General features: G+C 43.8%; 1 protein-coding gene across 1 annotated transcript in view; it reads left to right on the forward strand.

The window, feature by feature from the left end:
* Positions 1–23,736, forward strand: part of KCNN2 (potassium calcium-activated channel subfamily N member 2) — a 142,845-nt gene that overhangs the window by 83,021 nt on the left and 36,088 nt on the right. Inside the window, exon 4 of the mRNA XM_025860920.2 lies at positions 22,133–22,274. Coding sequence (XP_025716705.2) covers positions 22,133–22,274 — 142 coding nt within the window. The remainder of the gene's footprint in view (positions 1–22,132; positions 22,275–23,736) is intronic.

Consider the following 23,736-nt stretch of genomic DNA (forward strand, 5'->3'; position numbering starts at 1 on the left):
ACAGTTGCAAATGTAGGAGAACCACAACAGTAACATGAAGGGAGGTCAAACGTCTTAGGTAACGAGACGCTTAGCACCAGTCTGGATTGGACAAAATGCCCTATGGGCTAATTCCCATCACTCCCTGTGGCCGGATGGAATTTTGGCTGGGTCAGTGGCATTTGCGAGGATTAAGATAGGAGACAGTGTTGAATTCCAGAGATGGGACATGGTGGTATTAGAGAAATATTCCTGTGGCATCTTTTGATGTGTTGGGGATAGGCTAGACAAAGGGCTTAACAGCTAGAATCCCTAATCTCATATATCACTTAAACACACACGCACACACACACGCACGCGCACACACACGCACCACAAAAAAAGATCCCGAAGAACTTTGGGAAGGGCCCAAATGTTCCCAGTGACTAGTTCAGCCATGCCAAGGACAACAACAACGAACACAGTCTCTATGATGCTCTCTCCTGTCCCAGTTTATTGGGAGAAGTGGAAACATCTCCATCTTTCAGTCTTTGTAGAATATATTCATATCAACAGAGTACAATCCCAGCATATTATAAGTGTAAAATTAACTTAGACATGAGAGTGCATGTTGAAATAAAGTTCCAAGAAAACAGAAGTATGTAAAGAAATCTGGAATTCCATCTTCAGCAATATGGTAGATTTGACATCCCGGTAACCTGTCACAAAATGCCCAGGGCAGCTGGATAAAATGGAAATGTATAGCTGAACAACCAAGAAAGCCAGAGAATTCTCCACATGTACCAAAAAAAAAAAAAAAATGCAGTAGGACTTCAGGTAATAAACTGCCTCCCAAGCTTCAGTTACTCTGAGGACTACATCTAATCTTGGTAACCAAGAAGCTTAACTTTTCTTTTGTTTAAAGGGAAAACCATGGGAAAGAATATAATTTCTATTAGAACCTGATATATATCATCACACACATCCACTGAACAGCAGATTTTGTACCTACGTGCCCAGTGCTTACTGAGGATCAATGTTAATGTACTCTCTGTTCCGTTGTATCCCATTCTATTTTATTGTAAAATGCTGGTTAGGATGGTGGTTCTCAATCTTGGCTCTTTATTCAGGTCCCCCGGGAGCTATAAAAAAATATACATTGTCTGTCCCATTCTCTGTGATTCTGATTTAATTGGTATTGGGTTGTGGCCTGGGAGTCCAGGTTTTAAAAGCTCCCTGGGTGATTCTAACGCATAGCCAAGGTGGAGAACCACCACATTAGTTGATTTTACTGTCTACTAATGGGACTTGACAGCAGTTTGAAAACCACTCCTCTAAGGAGGTCTACCTTAAATGAAAGAGTAAACTAAATATAAAATCTCCTGCCACAGAAGGAAACCAACCAAACGGAAAACACACCTATCTCTCTGTCTGGGTGGTGCATCTGTTTGGTGGGGTTGAGAATGGGGGAAGGGAGCTCCCCTGAAGAATATGAACCACATGCCTGCTTACACTTGCTTTTGAATCTACACTAAGGCACGTTGAGAAAGCGTTATTTCAGTCCCTGGTAAGCAGCACCCTGAGTCACCTGGCAGAAGCAAACACGGGTCTCTGTAGAAGGACATACACGTCAAGCCAGGTTCAGCAGGGTATCTTTGTGACATGAGACATAAGACATAAGCCATCCCCCATCCTCACCAGCCATGCTGCAAAATGCATGAAGATACACACCATCCAGAGAATAAGCAGAAATAACAAACAGAAAAAAATGGATACCGTGTCCACCACTCCAGAACTTTAAATATGTAGAATAGGGGAAAAAAAAAAAAAACAAGTCTGAATGGATGGAAGAAAGATCAAATAACCATAAAGCAAAAGTATGCTATGAAAAAGACCAGGAAAAACTTGAAAAGAACCAAACAGGAATCTCAGTGAAGAGGCTAAGTAGCAGACCAGACACAGTCAATTCCTAGAGTATTAGTAAACTGGAGATAGAACTGAAGAACTCTTTCTCAAATGGTGCATATTCCTTGTCTCTGGAAGTATGTGGAAAATATGAAAGAAATGAAGAGACACATGGGTATAATGAGGCTTAAGTACTTCAAATTTATCTTCCAGAAGAAGGAAGTCATGCAGATGGAGACGTGGTTTGGAATTTTTTTTAATTGATGAGATGTGAGTCCTCAGATTCAGGAAGCCCAACAAATCTCAAGCAGGGTCAAGAAGAAGAAGTTCACATGTGGTGACATTATAGGACATCAAGTAAAAGGTCTTTTTTTTTTTTTTAAAGATTTTATTTATTTATTTGAGAGAGAGAGAATGAGAGATAGAGAGCACAAGAGGGAAGAGGGTCAGAGGGAGAAGCAGACTCCCTGCTGAGCAGGGAGCCCGATGCGGGACTCGATCCCCAGACTCCAGGATCATGACCTGAGCCGAAGGCAGTCGCTTAACCAACTGAGCCACCCAGGCGCCCCAAGTAAAAGGTCTTAAAAGGAATCCGAAGAAGAAAAGAAACTTGTCACACTGATTGCTATCCCTATCTAAGAAGCTGGAAAACAGTGGTTTATCTTCAAAAAGCTGGAGAAGGTAACTATAGGTCTAGAATTCTATACCTACCCGAATTTCATTAAAGAAACCAGGTCAAAATAAAGGCATTCTTAGATAATCCAAACATGAAGATCTTTGCCATCAACAGATCCTCCCTAAATGGCCTTGTAAAGGATGTCCTTCAGAAAATACTAGATTTCAAGCCTACCACGGGTCATGTACCGCTCAGGGGAAAGTGGGCTATTGACCTGAAATCCACAGTCAAGTAAGTCTTGTTGAAAGTTACACGGATAACCAGTAAAATAATAAAAGTAGAATATATAAAATACCTAAGCAAACAGAGGATAGAAAAAGTGTGTAGATGGAGGAAGCATTTAACAAATAGGACAATTAGAAATTTCTAAGTAACATGAGAGAAACAAACCCACAGATGCTAGTAGTCACTGTAAATGAGATTATTAATTTTCTTTTAAATTCTACCTAAAGTCTAAAATAAGAGAGATAGATCTAAAACAAAAGTACATGAATGGGTTGAAAATTGAAAAATGGGAAAATACACAGTAGGCAAATACTAATCAAAAGAAGGTTGGTGCTGCTTTGTTAATATCAGACAAAAGTCTTTAAAGAGAAACTTTGTTAAGACTAAAAAAGACCATTAGATAATGTAAAGGTACAATTCACCAGAAAGATAGAATAATTCTAATTCTAAACCCGTCTTATGTATCTATTATATAGCTTCAAAAAATCGTAAAATAAGACAGCAAATTAGGACCAGAAATTTACACACAAACCATTAAAGTGGAAAATTAATACAACTCAGCATTTAATGGGTCATGGAAACAAAAGGTTAGTGTGTATAGATGACTTATAGAGTATTTAACACAATTAACAGACTTCATGTAATATACACATATTGAGCCCTATAGCCAGCAATTAGTGAGTTTTATTTTCCTTTCTAGCATTCATGGACTTTTTCAATAATTGACCAGATGTGACCCATGAAATATGTCTCCAAGAGATTCGATTGAATTAGCATCAATGAATATAGTGCCTGTTCTTAGACAACAGTCAGAGATGTTAGAAACCAGAAGTCTAAAGGTACCTAAATCTAAACCAAAATCATCCCTTTTTAGCCTTTCTGCTCTCTGGTAATAATCATTATTTGCTCTAGCAAAACTCCATGTTAATAGAGGGTCTGTATCCTTCCAAACTGTATGTTGATATAGAATTTTTTTTTTCCAAAGCAAAAACAGGATTGTCCAGTAGCACGAGAGACCATTTTGGTCATGAAAAAGAAAACTAACGTCTGTGTTATGTAGTCAAGTTAGGAGGACAGGGACAGTTACGTAGTGAATTTTAGAAAAAAAATAGACAAGTAGTAAAATTGGTTTAATGCAGAAAGGTACCTAGTTGTTTGGGATTCAATGATCGGAAGTGTACCTAATAGACTCAAAACTGTGGCAAGACCCTGCACCAACCTGGATCTCCCTGGGATTCTGCTTCCCCACTGGAGTGCAGCTGTTTGCTTCCTGCCCTCCATCAGCAAATGTTCCTTGGGTACCTGCCATCTCTAACAGGCCTTGCCAGATGTTGTCAGGGCTGATGCAGGGCGATTAAAGAAGGCTTGGGCCATGGACCTGTGTCTGGGCTTCACAGTCCAGGATAGCTGGAAGAGACTTCCCAGTGACAACAGCACTAGTTGGAGAGGGGCGAATACCCAAGAGGGGGACAGCGAAAGCAAGTGTCCCTTGAATAGGATTGATAGTCTCAGGCGTCCCTGAGAATATCACATAGTCGTGAACCGAGGGCACAAGTGAAAGAGACAACACACGTTAGTAACTTGGTTTGAGAACATAGTGTCTACAGATAAGGTCAGAAGGGCAGATCGCATCCTCGTTTAGGAAACGCTAAATGCCAGCCTAAGAGATTTTTAAAGCGTTTCCTACAAGAGAATGACTAAGTATTTAAATGCCGGAGAACACGGGGGTCTTTAATACAGTACTCACAGTTGATTTAAATTTTTTCTGCTTCAGTGGAAGTCTTGTCGGTTATTTTCAGCATTTGGTCCCATAACGTTCATTGTTCTCCTGTAGAAAGAACTTGAGAATCATTAGGAGCTGTTTCATTGGGATTATGTAAGGAATGTCTTGCTTCCCGAGTCTAAATCGGATTGAAGAGTTAAAAAAGAACAAGAACACAAGGATCTCAAATTATCCATTGCATAAAATATTTAATTTCTTATGAATAAGTGGATTTTACTAAAATTATTTTTCTGCCCTTGAGGGCTCTCAGGAAAGCAGTTTAATGAAGGGTACTGATTTTAGAAGCTTTTAAAATTTTCATAGTAGAAATCATCTAGGAAGGCACATGAAATTGATCCACGGGTAGCAAGTATTGAAACCTGGATGCTCACTGGCCACCCTCAGAGGTACTAAGGAAGGGAAGCCTGAGCGTGTGGCTGGAAGCAAAGAAACCTGGGTGCTCACTCTTGTCTGCTAACGATTAGTTCAGTCACCTTGGACACTCATTGCACATTTCCAACCTTCAGTTTCTCTAGCTGCTAAATGATAGGGTTGAGCTGGATGGCTTCAAAGATCCATTTATCAGTTCATAAGTGCAGGGAAATGAAACAGTGAATATGCAGGGGGAAAAGTCTTGCAGGAGAAGAATGTGAGTTTTAGTGAACTAGCCTATTCCAGTTTCTTTCTCTAAACTGAAAGTGACAAGAGAATTTTTTTTTTCTAGTCTAAGTTATTTCTCCATCTTATGGGAACATCTTGTATTTAGTAAGTGGTTTTGTTGATTGCCATGAAAATCAGGAGACTCTTACTTCTTCATTGTCTGCGCAGTACCCTTTGTCTTGTGGATTTGTAATCATTAGACCCTTTGGAACCAAGGTGGGTTCCTATTTACCCGTGACACACATACATGGTAATAACTTGTGGATATTTAATACAGTAATAACAGTCGTTTTAAAATGTTTTCTCTTTTAGTGTGTAAGTCCCATAGGCTGTTTCTAGCGTTTTGTCAAACAATTTTTCATTGTTCACATAAGGAAAGAATTTTGGAATCATTTGGTTCTGCTTCATTAGGATTATATAAGAAGTATCTTTCTTCTAGAGTCAGAATCAAACCGAAGAGTTAAAAAAGAACACAATACAAGAACACAAGAATCACAAATTGGCAAATGCCTAAAATACATAGTATCCCACACATTGAAGAATATGTCCTTTTATCTTGGGGAAAGGGGTTAATAATAATCTTAATCAACTTGATAGGGTTTGATTTATGAAAGGAAAACTAAGCTAAAATCCAGGTTTTCTTTGAATTCACTAAATTTTGTTAAATTTGTTGAAGCTGCGACTCACGGAAGTAATCAACAAATTACAACATACCACAACACAAAACAGTAAAAACCCCTATAAGTAAGAGCATGGGCATTAATAGTCCAAGTAATATATTTATCTTATTCTCTGGCTATATGACAAAAATACACCATGTTACGCTTTAGTTATCTGGTGTTTATATTTTGATTTAAAGCAAATAATTTTCCAGATCGAAATCTTTAGTGATTAGGATTTGGACTTGCTGTAATTCATTATACAAACATTTATTGGGTTCCTGCTGGGAACCAAGTACTGAGCCAGTCAGTGGGATTTTAGAGACAGTCCCTGCTTGGGTTCTCAGTGACCAGTGGAAGAAACAAATAATTAACAAGATTTAGGCACCTGGGTGGCTCAGTTGTTAAGCATCTGCCTTCGGCTCAGGTCATGATCTCAGGGTCCTGGGATCAAGTGCCTCGTCATGCTCCCTGCTCAGTGGGAAGCCAGCTTCTCGCTCTCCCTCTGCCGCTCCCCCTGCTTGTGCACCCTCTCTCTCTCTCACTCATGCGCTCTCTCAAATAGATAAAACCTTCAAATAAATACATAAATAAAAAGATTTAAATTACATTTTGACATAAATGCTGTGACATCCATATGGACTTGTGCCCAAGGGAAGTAGGGAATATTTCTCAGATGGAATGGGCACCGAAGACAGAGAAGTTAGCTGAGGACATTTAGAAGCCAGGGGACAAAAGCAGCAGAGTTTAGCAGGTAGCTGGTGATACAACAAAATGGCAGGCATCGTGGGCCGGGACCAAACTGCAAATGGCCTTAGACATCATGCTAAAGAGATGGGACTTTGCTTCCCAACAGAGGGGAACCACCCAAGGTTGTGAGACAAAATGGCATGGTTAGATTGGCATTTCAGAAACATATCCCCAGGACCAGTGAAGAGGGGGATGCTGAGAGACAGGCTGGAGACAGACTATTGGAATTTACTAAGCCTCTGTCATCTCAATCCTAGAAGAAGATGGTGGATAAGGGGATTGTCTCACTTATTCATTCACTAAAAATGAATTTTTTTAGTATCTACCATGCAACAGCCATGGTGCTAAGTGGAACTGGGCGTAAAGCTTTGGACAGGGCACAGTGTGCACCCCCTAAGGATCCCAGGTTGGTAAGAGTGCAGTAGGACTGGTTGCAGGTGCCATGGGACCAGACAGAGGGGGACGCCTGGCCCACCCTTACGAGGAGGAGGTTGAAGGTGGTAGGAAATCTGTGGAGGTGGGATGTGAAGCACTGACGCCAGGCCATCAGGGGGCTTAAGGCAATAGAAGAAGAGACAGCATGTGCAGAGGCCCAGAGAGGTGGGAACAACAGAGATCCCGTGCATTCAGTGTACTCCCACGGGCGCTCATGATGCACATTTGAGACCAGCAAGACTTAAGACTGAGAGGCCAGCAGAGGCCAGGGCCCTGAAGAACAGGCTCCGCTGAGGAACCTTTGAAGGTGGATACCCCTCAGCATCGTAGCTCCTTGATTATCGGGGTGTGACGTCTCGTGAAATATGACCCCAGCTTGTCTGATTTGGCACAGCTTGCTATCTGGAGGGTGAGGAAGGTGGAGGGAGGGCTGCTGTACGCTGCATAAATGGCAACTGTCTTTAATTGGAAACAGAGTAGCATTCCTATGTCAGGTCAGAGCTCGGACCTGAGCCTCCCCAGAGGCCCGTGTGCATCCCAGCTCTGGTGATGAGCATTGCACTTGTCTCTCATCCAGTCAGGGAATTAGGACACAGAGCTGTGGAAACCCTCTACTCCTCTCAGCCAACCTCCACGTTGCCCCCACATACTTTTCCTCCTAGCATCCCATACTTCACTGAGTACATTGTGGTTTTTTTTTTTAATTTTATTTTTATTTATTTGAGAGAGAGAGGGAGAGAGCCAAGCAGGGGGAGCAGGAGAGAGAGGGAGAAGCAGACTCCCCGCTGAGCAGGGAGCCCGATGCAGGACTCCATCCCAGGACACTCATGACGTGAGCCGAAGGCCGATGCCTAACCGACTGAGCCACCCAGGTGCCCCAGGACTTCATTTTCTATGGGTTATGTTCTCTTCCTAAGCCACCATAACAAGGCCACCAGGGGTCCCTCTTGGTCATTCTCAGAAAACAAAGTTCCAGTGGTACCTGAGTTGTATATGACCGAGATCGTAATTCTGAATGCAGTAGTAATGTAGCTTATATATCTATATGTAATGCCTTCGTGGGTGTGAAAGATACACATGCTCTGGACAGTATATAAAATGACACACACCAAGTGACTGAAGGATAAGCACCATGTGTATTAATAATGTACGTGTATGCATTTAAACCGAGAATCAAATCCTTGCTAGAATAAACACAAAAATGCCCTACAAAATCCCTTACCTCCTTTTACTAAGAAAAAATGTCTGGCAGTTATTACTGAACTGTTTTAATTTTAGAAGTCCACACTTGCCTAAAGTGTTCAGCTGCGTTTACATCAGTGATAGACTCTATGAAAATGTTATTTTTGAGTAAAAGATACAAGAAACAAACATGCTAACTAAATGAAATGGAGCAAAAGAAAGCCATTGTGGGGTGCGTTACTCTTCACACTGCTTCGAAACTGTTTCTACATGAGCTAAGTGGCTGCCTAAGTAAAATATTCACACCACGGGAACGCTGGTTTAAAATCGTTTTGACGTATCAAAAAGTGCAGACTAACAAAAGATCACCTTGGCACGCATCCCCATGACTTCTCTTTCCCTGTCACTTGCTATCAATATACATGTCACTAAACCGTCTACAAAACGACCTGGTAAATAGATGAGCTGCAGCCCGTTTCTGTCCTTATTTCAAGAGGATGCCAAGTGAGCAGAGCTGGGGTAGTGATCTTGAGAGACATACTCTGGTTCAGGTTGTTTGCTTTGGGAAGCTGTCCACCCAGAAGGCCCCTGCCCTGTGCTCGCTTTTTTTTGTGGGTCTCTTCCGGGCATCCGCTGTGTCCCTCAGTATGGGCGGGATCATGGAAAGTGATAAAAAGTAAGACTGAGCGGAAGAACGGGGGTGTGTGTCCAGCCTGTGGAGACAAAGATCACTCACTGTGGATTTCAGAACCCATGGGTGGGGCTGCTTCACCTCCCCTGCTGGCCCCAGTCTGCCCATGAACCAGGGAGGAGCGTTGCATGTCGGAATGAGTGAATGCACACAAAGTAATCAAAATCCAACTTATTTCTTTAAAAATACTTCTTTACCTAAGAAGCATAACAACAAAAAATAAGTGAGCAAATGTCCACATGGCATAGAAGATTGTGTCAAACATAGACAGACGTTCGTTTCAGGCCCAAAAAGTCAGGGACTGTATTAGACTCCTTTTTCCCATTTCACGTTGGCAGAGAGAAAGTTCCAAGCGAACGTTATGGCCGAATTAAACTAAGCTGTGCTATTAAGGCGTGATTATGTGCGTTCTGTGGCTCTCTTGTTCCCACTTCGCCATCTGGTCCTCCCTGTCCGATAGGGCAGCCAGTCCCCTCCCCCAGATGGCTATTTAATTTTCATTTTAAATTGGTAAAAATGAAATAAAACTCGGAACTCTGTTTCTCATTTGTACTGGCCACCTTTCAAGGGCTCAGGAGACACGTGAGGCTCGTGGCTAGTGACGTGGCTAGCACACATAGTGACCACTTTCAGAATTGCTGCAGAAAGCCCTTTTGGACTGAGCCAGACGGGGGTTTATGCTTCCCATTCTAATCGGTGTGTTTGCAGGTCAGACGTTTCCTGTAGGCTGCCTCAAAGCCTATGTAGAGCACACGCAAATCCTTTATCCCCTGGGGGCACCCCTGGGGTTTGCCAAGCTGTGTGCCTAGCAATTCTTAACCTGATTTGCTAGGACCGAGAAGAGAGTGAGGACTGATGGATTGACTTTTGCCTGCATAGCCAGGCCTTCACCATTTCAGGGCACCACGCAGAAGACTCTGTGCTTTTAGATCTAGCTGTTGCATTTGGGCTAAGGGTTTGGCTGCTCTTAGCCTGATGTGGTCCTTTTAGTGGAAGGGAAAGGCTTCTGGCTTGGCAGGTTCACATTGGGTTAGTGCAGCTGAACAGGAATAGCATTTAAGAAGATCATATCACTGCCGTGTGGTTGTACTAAAGACAGGATGGGCACACATTATGCAACGCAGCTTAAGCTCCTGGGTTTGTTCGATTGTTGTACTTCTGTCCCCTTGATGGCTTTTGGTTACCAGCAAACAGCCCCTGTGTGGAGGTCATCGACCATCCAGGCTTCCTTGCGTGCTATTCCTTTTTATAGATTCCTGAATTCTCTGAAAAAAAAAAAAAAAGTTGATCTCACTGATTTGGCAAGCTACAATTTTGGTTCGTTGCAGGGGGAGGGGGATGTCTGCAGTCCCCGGCATCAGCAACCATGTTTCCAGCGTACTGCCGTGAGCACTTGGGGCAGCAAGGGCTTGAACAGCCCTCGGAGACAGTGGGTCAGGTTTGAGGGAGCCCCGCGGCCCCCAAGTGCCCCTCCTGCATGACCTGGGACCTGTGTTTTCATTTCATTCATGATGCTTGGGCACTGCAGACTATATGCTAGCCCCCCATGCTGAAGCAAGCAAGGTGCAATTCGTTGGCCCTCCCAGACTCACTTTTACCGCTGAAGTGGGAGAATTGAACTGGGAAAATCTGGCACATGACCTTCTCAGAACATCTGTGATTCTTCTCTCCTCCTCCTCTGCTGTGCTGGACTCACCTTCAGCCCAGCTCTCTCTGATCTCTCGGTTTGGTGGCTCAGCGTTGTGATTCCTCTGCTTCTCCCTCTCCCTCAGGGGAAAAAAAAAATGACATTGAGGGATATTTGAATATTTGCTTCCCTAGAAGCCTAGCCTAGAACTGGGGAGCGCCGGAGGCTCACACTTCTTGTCATCACAGGTTCTAAGCAGGGATTTTCATTCGCTCGGATTTTGAACATGAAAGATTTAGAGTTGACTCGGGATAAGTGCCTCCTGTCGATGTGATGTCTCGGAGCTGGATTGATCTGGATCACTGGGGCATATTCTTTTTTTCAGTTGACTGAAAGCCCTCAACAAAAGCCCTGTCGCAGCGCAAGCCTCAGGAGCCCCTGAGAGATGCCAGAGCCAGAAATGGACCTTCTTCCTCCCCTGCCCACCACCACCCGCCCCCAGGGTCCAAGCACTGGTGTTGGTGGGAGGAAGGGAGGCTGAGGAGGCAAGAGAGGGGGATAACACAGGGAGCTGCCCCGATGTTTCTTTTTCTTCTTGCATTTTTGCTCGGGCTTCTGGTTGCCAAGTGCCCCCCTTTCTCCCTGCTCTCCTTATTTTGCACACTGGCGTGCTCTCCCCTGGGGTGCCGGGACAGCTCCCCACTGAGGCTGCTTTCCTCTCCTTCCTCCGCTCTTCCTCCTGCTCTGTGCTGCCACAGTGGGACTAGTCACTGGAAGGGAAGGGAACAAAATCGAAGCTGCGTGTGCTCGGGAAGGCCCCGCTGTCTGCCCCCTCACCCAAGGTGCAGGAAGGTGCACTCACAAAAGCAGACTCCTCTCTCTGTGTGCCTGTTGCATGCAGATGGAGCACTGACTCAGCCTAGAACTCCCAACCAGGCTTTATGGGCCGATCGGGTGGCGTTTGGCTATACGCAGTTATCCCAGGGTAGATGGTGTGACCCTCAGCCAGGGAGACTCACGGCTCTGGGTCCCCCAGAGCTAACAGGAGAGGCACCAGCTCTGAATGCAGAGCTGTCCTTCCTGGACCCCATTGCAAGGTACAGAAACAAGACCCCAACTTTGTTTCCGCAAATGTGGGTTCAATTCCAACATGGACAAGTTTTAGTAAAAAAAAAAAAAAAAAAAATCCACAGCATTTTTTTTTTTCTTCTTACAGACTTAGGAGATAAGGTCTGGTCTGTGATCTAGAGAGAATCTCATGTTTTGGGGGGTGAAGTGTAAAGATACGCTGCTAGCTTAGCTCTATGTTCCGTTGGATCTGGGAAGGAGTCTGTGCAGACAGATACACATACACTCTCTCTCGCTCTCTTTCTCTGTCTCCCTCTTTCTTCCTCTTTGTCTCTCTTTCTCCCCCCCCCCCGCAGCCCCCCCCCCACCGCCTCACTTACCCACCTGTCCTGTCTCAGGAGATGCCCCTAAGATTCTTGGCAACCCTGAGGGCTGCCGGGCATAGGAGTGGCCTGGGACTATGTCACCCATGACTGCTGTTTCTCACGTGGAGCAGCACCCCCCCCCCCGCCCCTGCAGGATGCCCAGGGAACGGGCTTTCCCTGGAAGGTGTTCCCAGTAAAGGCCCTCACAACCCTGAAACCCTGACTCTGGCCCCGGTCTGGCCCACCTCGGCAGATGGCCTTGGGGATAAACTGGTGTGGCACTGCCACCTAGTGACTGCCCTTTCGGCCACTCAGCTTGGCCTTCCAGAAGGCGGGTGGATCGGTCTGCAGACTGCCAGGCCTGTGCAAGGTGGTGCTGGGGGGCTTCTCAATCTGTGGCCGGCCAGGCCAGCGTAGACGAGCTCTGTCGGCCATTGGCAGAGCCTGGCGTGTGTCAGACGTGAGCTCTATTAAGTGTTTTTTGCAGAAGTGACTTTCTGGTAGGGGAATCTTTGGGCCCGACCCCACGTGGCTCCGTCTCTGTCAGCTGGGCCTCCACCTGCCCCCTTGGAGAGGCGCTCACAGTATGTGTGAGGGGCCTGGCACAGAGCAGGAGCTGAGGGAATGCAGCATGCCTGAGAAAAGGTAAATCACGAAGCGTTGGGGAGTGAATAAAGAAACAAGGAGGGAAAAGAAACGGGGTCAGAAATGCAGGCCTGGTGATGGGTATTAAGGGGGGCACTTATCGCATGGAGCGCTGGGTGTTATACGCAAACAATGAATCATGGAACACTACATCAAAAACTAATGGTGTGGGCGCCTGGGTGGCTCAGTTGGTTAAGCGACTGCCTTCGGCTCAGGTCATGATCCTGGAGTCCCGGGATCGAGTCCCACATCGGGCTCCCTGCTCAGCAGGGAGTCTGCTTCTCCCTCTGACCCTCTTCCCTCTCGTGCTCTCTATCTCTCATTCTCTCTCTCTCAAATAAATAAAAATAAAAATCTTTAAAAAATAAAAAAAAAACTAATGGTGTATGGTGATAAACATAACATAGTAAAATAAAATTAAAAAAAAATGCAAGCGTTAGTTATAACATTGTTCTGGAGCTGGATGTTTCTTTGATCGCCTGGGGAGGAGTAGGGGGCTTGAGACTATCATTTGTTTTTATTTTTGGGGTGTTTTTTTTTTTGCCCAAATTTTTATTTTTATTTATTTTTTTATGATGTTCAGTTAGCCAGCATATAGTACATCATTAGTTTTTGATGTGGTGTTCAACAATTCATTAGTTGCAGATAACACCCAGGGCTCATCACAACACGTGCCCTCCTTAATACCCATCACTTGGTTACTCCATCCCCCCACCCCCCTCCCTTATGAAATCCTGTTTGTTTCCCGGAGTCCAGAGTCTCTCATGGTTTGTCTCACTCTCTGATTTCTCCCCCTTCAGTTTTCCCTCCCTTCCCCTATGGTCCCCTGTGCTCTTTCTTATGTTCCGTATGTGAGTGAAACTATATCATTTGTGCCAAATCCCAAGGTTTTCTAGTTTGGCTGCTCTCCAGATGTGTTGACATGGAGCCAGCTCCAGATTTTCAGATGGCTGTTGGAGTATCCCAGCAGAAGCTCTAGACCAGTGGTTCTCACTGGGCCGAGTACCGAGTACTGCCCCTAGGGGCCCTTTTGGAGAAGGGTTTTATTTGTTTGTTTGTCACTGGGTAGAGACAGGGATGCTTTGTGTTCTGATGTGCATGGGACAGTCCCATCCAACAGAGGATCTGTGTTGCACTTGACCTTGGACCGACCTGCTGGACATTCTGTGTACTAAAAACCTATTTATAATTTTCATAGCTGAGACCTAAATCCACTTTAAGCATAAACAAAATATTTTTGTTCAATTGTAATATACACTTCATTTTTTAAGTTAGGGTGTTATTTGTGACATTTATAATAATAGAATTTACAACATACTTATAATGTATAAATGGAGGGAATATTGTCATTTGTTATATTTGGGGTTTGGCCAGAAGTTTTTCACATTTCAGAAAATCACATTAGCTCTGGCCATGCCCCCGTGGCTTTTGAATTGCCAGAACAATTCACTCTCATTGGATTGAACTGCGTTCGAGCGCTTTTACATAAAAGGTACAAACAAACTGACGGTTCCTCAAGTGCTCTAAGTTAGTCTTGTCCGAGTTTTTAGATGCTGAAATACATGCTTTATTGTAAAGTACTCCTATTTTATTTCTCTGTATTGCAGATTTTTGTTTTATAAAATCATGTATAGATAAGGTATACTGTTTGCGTTCCAATTCAAGATCCTAAGAGATGGCGTTGGGTCGGCTAGGATTGAGAACCATTGCTTAAATGGAGTTCTCTGTTCAGGGAAGTCTCTCCTGATGGCCATGCATGCCCTGGGGTCTTTCTCCATCTTCACTTTTAGGAATCAGACTTGCGACCATGGCTCTCAGACCTGGAAGTTCTCTCCAAAGCTGGCCATATTTCACCAAACCCTTTTTTTTTTTAAATTATGTTCAATTAGCCAACATATATATAGTACATCATTCATTTTTGATGTAGTGTTTAATTCATTAATTAGTTGCGTATAACATCCAGTGCTCATCACAACACATGCCCTCCTTAATACCCCAACCCTTTTATCAGAGAGAGCCCAAATGCTGAGAAGACTTTTCAAGTCTATTTTTAGGGTGCGTTAATGTGATACCATTGTCTTCCTATAGGTTTTTAACCTAGATCATTGTCAAATACAGAGAACTGAGACTGTTAACTTAACTGACAGGGAAGTCCTTTCTGAACTCACTTACTCTCATGTCAAGGAAAATGCATGAATGGATAATGGAGAGACAACATCTTTTCCGGGGCACGTCATGTAATTCTTCAAGTTTGAAAATCCATTCTATCATCCCTCTCTTTTCCTCTAGAGACTTTTAGCTTTTTTTCATAGGAAGTGTATACTCTTAGAACATATCCACTGGTGGTCCCTACCCAAAGATCAATCTTCTGTATCCATACAGTGAATGAAACTCTCATTAGCCAAGGTGAACACATGAAAAGAACTCGGTCATTTTACAGAACCACGCCTCCCTCCAGCGTGTGTGTGCGCGCACACACACACACACACACACACAGGCACAGAATAGGTGGGGAGGAAGCAAAAGGGAGGGGGAGGAGGGGCGAGGAGGGATGAAGAGAGAGAAGCCTTTAGCTTTTTGACTTTTCCAAATTAACAGAAGAGGGGAAAGCATTCCAAATGGGCAACAGGAGCAAAATGAAATCAAAATAGAAAACTCACTTTGGTGTTTTAAAGTTAAGAGAGAATTATACATTTAATGAAAATCAGAACTGGCTCTGCCTAAATTAAAATCGGGCTTTTTAGTATCTCTGCATCTTTTCTTGGGATATATTTATCAGTAGTGAAGGAAGTCAGTATATGGGCCCCCCAAGCCATGTTTGTGTTTTCACAACTCAGTGATAGAAGAGCAGGAAAGCAAGGAAGGGACAAGAAGAAAGTCACATCGATTGAGGATGTTCACATTCTCTGGCCTGAAGGAACTTTGTGTAAATCATTTACAGAGTAGTTTTATACATAAGATTGCTCTGTTTTCACTTTAGAGCACCCTCGCTCAGAGAGGCACTTAGTAGCATGTCTGGACCTACTGGACTCTACATTCTGGTTGAAGTTAAGATGATAATTTTAGGTGTCAGTGTCCTATTGTGATATACTCCTATCATTACTTTCTTTTTTTTTTTAAGATTTATTTATTTATTTGACAGAGAGAGACACAGCGAGAGAGGGAACACAAACAGGGGGAGTGGGAGAGGGAGAAGCAGGGTTCCCACGGAGCAGGGAGCCCGATGCGGGACTCGATCCCAGGACCCTGGGATCATGACCTGAGCCGAAGGCAGATGCTTAATGACTGAGCCACCCAGGGGGCCCTATCATTACTTTCAATCTGTTACATACTTTGTGTCTTGATCTGCCCCTACCTTTCATATTCACATTCATCCCAGCTTCCCTGTTAACCTGATTATTCTTGGCCATCAGGTTTTTCTCCATTACTATATTTTAAGCTTTTCATGAATACTGCCTCATTTTTGTTCATCTGCCTGTTCCCGCGTACATGTAGATTGAATGAGGAACTTCTGAAATAAAGCTCATGGATGGTTCTCAGGCTTGACGATATATTAAAATCAGCTGGGAGCTCTAAAATAAAATCCCTGTCATGGGATACCAGGCTTTTTTGCACAGTTATTTTTAAATGTTTTGTGGGTGATTCCAATATGCTGGTACAGGTGGCCACCTATGACTTGGACCAGTGGCAAATCAGAGATGCAGGTCACCCTCCTTTCTTAGCTCCTCCTTAACTCAGCACCTCTCTCCTTTGAACCTAGCTGCGTGCCTTCAGTGGACTTCTTTTTTGTGCTCCTATGTTTTCCTTAATTGGATCACTTATTTTATTTGCTTTTACTTTAAATCAAAATGACATGCACATAATTGGGGTTTGGAGAGAGATCATTGATCATCCTGAGCTCACTTCTCTGGGTCTTCAACTGGTAGACGTGAAAATAGCAGCTTCGTTACTGACATAAGGCAGATCTGGACACCACCACTTGACCTACAGCCCAATGGGCTGCCGGGTTTTCCCCTGATTCATCACTGAAGTAGATGGAGTTGTAGGTACACCTCATAACCTGGGGGTGTTGCCCCTGCCCTGGGGAAGCTGACCACACGGAGAGCCAGAGATGCCTGCTCTGTGAGCTGGCAGAGCAGACAGAGGGGCTGAGCTATGCCTGTTCAGATCCTCCTCCCAGATTCTCCATCCCTCCCCTCTACAAATCCAGGAGAAATAAATTACCTCCTCTTCTCCCACCACAGTACACACACACACACACAAACAGTTAAATCATGTTAGAGGCAATCATTTTTAATGTTTAGCTGTGATCTCTTTTTCCCCTCTTTGAAACTTTTTAAGGTCTCCTCCTTATTCCTAGTACTTTAAAATTTACTGTGACTACCCCCACTCCCCATGGCATGGGTCTTTTCTTATTCCCTATTCAGATACCAACGAGAATCTTAGAGATGCCTGCCTTGCAGTTTTCCTGGAAAACCAAAGAAATAAAGGAACATTTTCATCTCTTTCCTTACACTTTCTGTGTTCTTCTGGAAATTCAGTTGTTAGGCCCTCTGTGGTGATTCTTTGAGAATGTATCTTTTTTCTTCTCCTTTTACCCTTGTCTTTTTGTTCTGCTTTCTGGGAGATTTCCGCTAATTTATATTCTTATCATATTATTTTTTTTTTTGCTGTAACATTAAATTTTTTTGAAGAATCCCCCTCTTTTATTCTTAAATTGCTCACCTTTGTTAGCATCCTGTCCCTGTTTTATGGATGCCATATTTTCCCTTAGGTCTTTGCTGACATAAATTAGAGAGTTCAGGAGACCTGTCCCCATCACCCTGCATTGTGTCCAAGTTCTTCTGCTTCCTCGCTCCTCCCATCCCTTCCTACTTTCCTTTCTTCCTTTCTGTTTTCTTTGCTCCTCCCCTTTTTTTGTCTGCATCTTTTTTGCAGAGAATATACTTCAAATGTGTGCTGATCATTTGCAGTTCTTTCACGTTCAAGAGTGGGAATTGAAAGCTTTGTGGGGGGAGAGAAGCTTGTTGTGTGGTGAAATCTCCTGTAGGATGGATAAATGGAGAGCTGCATGTTTCGTTAGGGAATCCTTGATGTTAGTACATGAATGTCTTTTCACTGAAACTGTTGTTTCTCCAAAGGAAAATATTCTTTCTCTGTCATAGTGAGTTCTGTTATTGAGTTCTGTTACAGGGTCGGGGATGGGAGTGAAGAAAGGAAACTGGAGATGCTCTTGTTCACTTTGGAAACTTGAATTCAGTCCCCATGTTTTCAGCCCCAAACATCTTTCCTGATCTTCACTGAGCCTTGAGTCACAATCTCCAGTCTATCCCTAGTGAATAAATTTCTATCTCCTGTTAGTTGCCTGGTGGTACCAGACAGGGACAGGCACCTGGGCATCTATCCTTCCATATACTTAGACTCCATCAGTTCTCTGTTTTCAGCTTTGGATCTTAGCTACTCTGCAGTTGAGAACTTTCCATGGGTTCTATGACAATCTGTGCCATTTAATTGGAGGTATTTAGGCCATTTATATTTAATATGGTTACAGATATGCTTGGATAAATCTATCCTCTGGCTGTTTGTTTTCTATTTGTCCCATCTATTCTTTGTTCCTATTTTCTATTTCTGCCTCCTTTTGGATATTTTTTATTGTTCCATCTTACATCCTTTACTGTATTATCAGTTACTACTCTCTGAGGTATTATTTTAGTGGCTCCTTGAGGGTAACAGCATACTTATACACGTAGGTACACTTTAACTAACTTATTATGGTCTTCACTGGACAGGATGCCACTTACTACAACCTATCTTCAAGGGATACTGAACTACTTTACATATAGTACTTCCATTTCTCCAACACTGGGGTTCTACATCCATGTACTGATTAGTCCTCAGCTGAATAATCAAGGAGACCCCTGTGCAGATCTCTGGATCTCTGTGCAAATTTCTCCTCTCTGGGTTTTGGCCCTGTGAACTCCTGGCCTCCCTGGATTTCCAGCTCTGTCCCTGAATGTGGGGAGACCTTTGGGCTCTGTCTGGTTTCCCTCCCTGAGCCACGTCCTGGGGATTCTCTTCCACAACTGTATGACCACTTTGGCTGTTTACCATCTCTTGGGGATCACTGTCCTGTATTAGTAGATGATCCGTGTCTTGTTAACCATTGTTTGACCATTGGGCTAGGAAGCGGTGGGGGAGGGGGTTGTTCCCAGGTCAACAAAACCATGAAAGAGGATGGCATAAGTGCCAGCCATTCGTGTGGCCAAAGCTCCATTGCTTGTGGAAAGGTACTGAGGGGGAGTCAGGGGTGTGGGGCAGAGGTGCCTTGTTCAGGGAAGAAGTCCATAATTCCCTTAGAAAAATAACCCTGGCACATTTAAACGTGTATTATAGAAAACTGTCATATTCAAGGAAAAGTGGTAGACCCACAGTCACCAGTGAAGACATGAATGGAAGCTAAGAAAAGGAGTATTTTGCTTCTTTTCAAACCTCAAAGCTGATCTCGAGACCTTTACGTCTATGAAGTGTGTACCTGCTTTAAAATAGTGCAGTAAGTCTTCTCTCCAAACCCCAGAGGTCTTATTTTAAAGGCTTGAGATCATCAGGCCTTCCTTGCTCTCGTTTTAATCTTATTTGATGTATTTTTCCTTAAACAAGGATTCCTATTGATCAGAGTTTGAACTTTGCCACTTTGAGTCATTTCTTCATGTCTTTCATAGAATAGACCTTGTGAAGAAGAAGGTTGCAATTGCCTGAGTAAGTTCATGAAATAAACGTCTGTAAAAAAATGTCTTGAAATTTTTTCTTTGCCATTTAAATTGTGCGTATTAATCACTCACAGTGGTGTGAATCTGGCATAATTCCAAACCTGGCAGTGTTCTAAGTGATAATATCATCCTGCTGATAAGTTTAATATTTGAGTTGCCAAGAAAGAAATCTTGATTATTCAAATAGTGTTTAATGTGGTTCTCTAATTACCTCCCTCTTGGCTGTTCACAACTAAGTATGTCTGAATGTAACATAAACATTAGTCTGAGATGTTATTTTTCCATTCTGAGCTACTTTTCAGGCAGGTTTATTTTTTCATAAGCAAAAAAAAAATAATAATTTAGATTGAATCCCAAGCTTTAAAATACCAATTCCTAGAAAGTTTATTTCTAATCAGGCCCTTAACTATAAGATTACAGTAGTGCGTAGGGTATAATAAATATTGATAGAATGATGGCATAATGCTTGCAAGTCTTTGCAAAGAGTCAGATGAGGATGGGAGAAATTTGTGTATTTAAAACTCGGATATTTATTAAGGTAAGCAACTAAAGAGGAGTCAGCTGGCCTAAATGTCCCAGTGAATGCTTTTTATTATATTTTTGCTAAATCGTTTACTTCTCCAAACTTCAGAAACCAAATGAAAAGTGCTTCAGAAAGAACAGATTGGAAATATTCCCACAGCCATGCCAAAGTTGAGATTTCCTTGTGGACACCAGCCACCAAGGTTCCCCTTAGGGACCTTTGCTTTTAGTTTTAAATCTCAAACTCCTCTTTGTAGTTCCTTGTGCCTAGTGGATGTCTTCTGGTCATTCATGGTATAGAAATACCTTGAGGATTTCACGGAGATGTGATCACATTTTCTAAGTGACTGAGGACACTTTATTGATACAGAGAGGGTGAGGACAGTAGCTGTTTCAGCCCAAAAGGTCATCTAGGTATTAAAATATTAATGTAAATTGAGAATATGCAAGTCAAGGGCTGAACATTCAGTGGGTGCTCCACAAATATTTCGTAGGTGTCAGGGAATTAGAGTCTTTGGCTCTTAGATGTATCCGATCTTTCCGTAGGTCTTGCTTGGTGAAGAAGCTTTGTCTCACCATTAAACATGGAATAGGGCATGAAGGTTCCTGCCTCCCTTCTCTGGTGTCGTGCATTCCCTGTTCTACGCAAATGATCGATGAAGAATACTCTGTAGAGAGCCCCAATGTCATGAAAGAGATAATCTAAAGCTTCTGAGGGTCTTGTCGAAAATAAATACCACATTCTCCCATGGAAGTCTTAGGACACAGGCACAGCATGTCCCCAGAGTAGTTCATAGAGTGTGTCAGCTGATGGTTGTAGCTAAAGGGCGTCATGGATCTTGTCACCCTATGTGCACGGTACTTACCCAAGTTTCTCAGGTAAATGCACTCACCTGTCTTCCTGGAAAGCTAGGAATGCGTTTTGACCTCCCTTTTGGCAATGCCAGCCTTGCCACCTGACCTGGGCAGAGGGGACTCCACCGCTGGGTCATGGCGGCACTCAATGCGGGGAGAAGGGTGGAGGTTTCTGCCCTCCGAACACCAGCGACTCACAGGGTGTCCTTCAGAGAGCTGTGTGTGTGCAACCTAGGTGGTTATCAGCATGCTTTGGAGAGCAAGACCTGAGGACAGGAGAGCCCTCCCCAGGGATATCTGACAGTTGGGAAGGAAGAGGGTCCTTAGGAAATGTTGGGCAAAGAGCCAAGAATGACTCTGGTGACCAGAGTCTGGGTTCTGACTGCCATGGAGACCAGAGGAGGGTCACTCTGCCCCATGACTACATAGAACAGGCACTCAGGGCGAGTTCTTCCAGGGGAACCACTCACATGGCCTCCATGTTGTATGCGTGGTGGGCAGCAGTGTTCCCGTGATGGGCCAGGGTTCCTGTTGGGCATTGCTAATTCAAACAAAACATGATAGGGTACCTGATCCAAAAACCCTCCTCCTCACCACAAATATCTTGATACCATAAAGACTAATTAGGATAAACTGAGTCCCTCTCCTTCTTTCTGACTGCAAGCTTCTTGTATGCAACAGCGAGGCAGTAAGTTCTATTAAGCTCTGGGTCTGAGCCGGATTGTGCAATCAGTGTCACATTTTCTGTCTTCAAGGAAGACAGTACCTCCAGGTAAACCGTTACAGTATCGTCCAATGATAGAGAAAGATGCAGGAGGCTGAGGGGGTGTACGGGAGGGGCTGGGAGAAGAGCAGATGGAAAAGGCTCCCCCTGCATTTAATTTTGAAGGATGACTAGGCGTTCGACCATCATGGAAATAAAGGTAGAAAAGGACAGTCTCAGCAAAGGGAGCAGCATGGCTCCTGCTAAGAGTGTGGGGAGAGACTGCAGATTGCAGATTGTATAGTAATGCATAGTAATGCATAGTGTCCCATAAATTAGGCACATCGGTGGGCATCAAGGAATGATGAGCCATGAGCAAGGTCTGTGCAGAGTTCAGGGACAAATGTGCATTTATCAGTTGACACGAGTGAAAAAAGCAGTCATCATTTTTCAAAGTTTCTCTTTCAGACTATTTTTAACGTTGAACTTCCTGATGTCTGTCAGATTGTTCAGGTGGAACCTCAATTTTATTTACACATAATAGTGAGATTTGAAACCCTCCATATAGATCAGTTTATAGAAGCTACTTAGTGAATTCACTGGATTGGATCCAGCTGCCCTTGGCAGCCATGCTGTAGATGAATTATAAAGGACTGGCTCTGTTTGCTGTTTTTCAGGTACCATGATCAACAGGATGTTACTAGCAACTTCCTCGGAGCAATGTGGTTGATATCAATAACTTTTCTCTCCATTGGTTATGGTGACATGGTACCAAACACATACTGTGGGAAAGGAGTCTGTTTGCTTACTGGAATTATGGTAAGTATCTTTTTACTTTGTTTCTTTTACTTATACTCTCAGCTCCTGAAGGCACTCCACATGATGGTAAGTTATTCCATCCGCATTTCCCAACCGCAAGCGGCAAAGCATACGTAAATAATCAGTTCTCGGTTGGGAGAGAACATCACTGATTTTCACCTTCATTCTTACTGTGACGCAGCTCCGTTAAGCACAGGGTGCTGCTGGATTGTTCTTTGTGGGAGAAGCACTAATTTTGATGAGGAAATCCGGTCTTTGAGCTTCAGCCAGAAAGTTCTTCATTTCAGTGGGTTCTGCCATTCTCCTGCTAGCTACATCAACTTGAGTAAATTTCTCTTCTCGGAAACTTACTTTCCTGATCTGCAAAACGGGGACCCTAATAACGTACCTTGAAGTGTGTTGAAGGGCTGAAGAGTTGCATTTTGTCAATTACAGAATTAAACTGTAGTTGACCCTTGGACAATGTGGGTTTAGACTGCACGGGTTACTTATATGCAGATTTTTTTTTTTTTTTTAGTAGGTGTAGAACAGTACGGTAAATGTATTTTCCCTTCCTTATGATTTTCTTAATAACATCTTCTTCTTTCTATTCCTGTAAGGTAGGCTTAGGCAAGGATAGGCATCCAGGAGGAGGAAATGGTTTATTTGAAGGTAGTGAGTCAGGGAGGATGTTGGTAACTTTGAGCAAGTCCACTGGGCCAGGAGCGCACAGAGTAAAGTGAAAAAGTGGGGGCGCCTGGGGGGGCTCAGTCAGTTAAGCTTCTGCCTTTGGCTCAGGTTATGGTCCCAGGGTCCTGGGATCGAGCCCCGCATCAGGCTCCCTGCTCGGCGGGGAGTTTGCTTCTCCCTCTGCCCCTCCCCCACCTTGTGACGTGTTTTCTCATGCACACATGCAAAAATAAATAAAATCTTAAAAAAGAAAGTGGAAAAGTAGTACAGCAGGAGGCTGGAACGGAAGGCCAGGTCTTGGAGAGCTTTTGAGAAGGGTTTGCAGCCTGTGGTGCTTTGCCACTCTTTTTTTTTTTTTTTGAGAGACCATGAAGAGCGGTGGAGGGGCAGAGGGAGAGGGAGAGAGAATCCCAAGCAGACTCCCTGATGAGCAGGCAGCCCAGTACGGGGTTCAATCTCATGACCCATGAGATCATTACCCGAGCCGAAATCAAGAGTCAGACGCTCAACTGACTGAGCCACTCGGGCGCCCCAACATGCCGCTGTTCCGGGACCCGCAGCAGGTGCAGACATGACCCCTACTCCTTACACATTCCAATTTGACCAGGACTGGTTTGTTGCATGTGTTTTAGGTAGCTGAAAATGGGAGGGCAGCAAGCTGTCTCAAATTGATCGTAATGCAGCATGAACTTTTTAAATGTTGAAGCCGGGCGTAGCTTCAAATTGATGCGTTCTTTTCAGTGACCTAGGTTCTATTCATTCTTTATCTGCTTTTTATAGTTTGGATACAGCA

Source organism: Callorhinus ursinus, unplaced genomic scaffold (assembly GCF_003265705.2).
Source record: "Callorhinus ursinus isolate GAN/ISIS: 27379988/994484 unplaced genomic scaffold, GSC_fseal_2.0 scaffold30, whole genome shotgun sequence".
In the NCBI taxonomy this organism is placed as follows: Eukaryota; Metazoa; Chordata; class Mammalia; order Carnivora; family Otariidae; genus Callorhinus; species Callorhinus ursinus.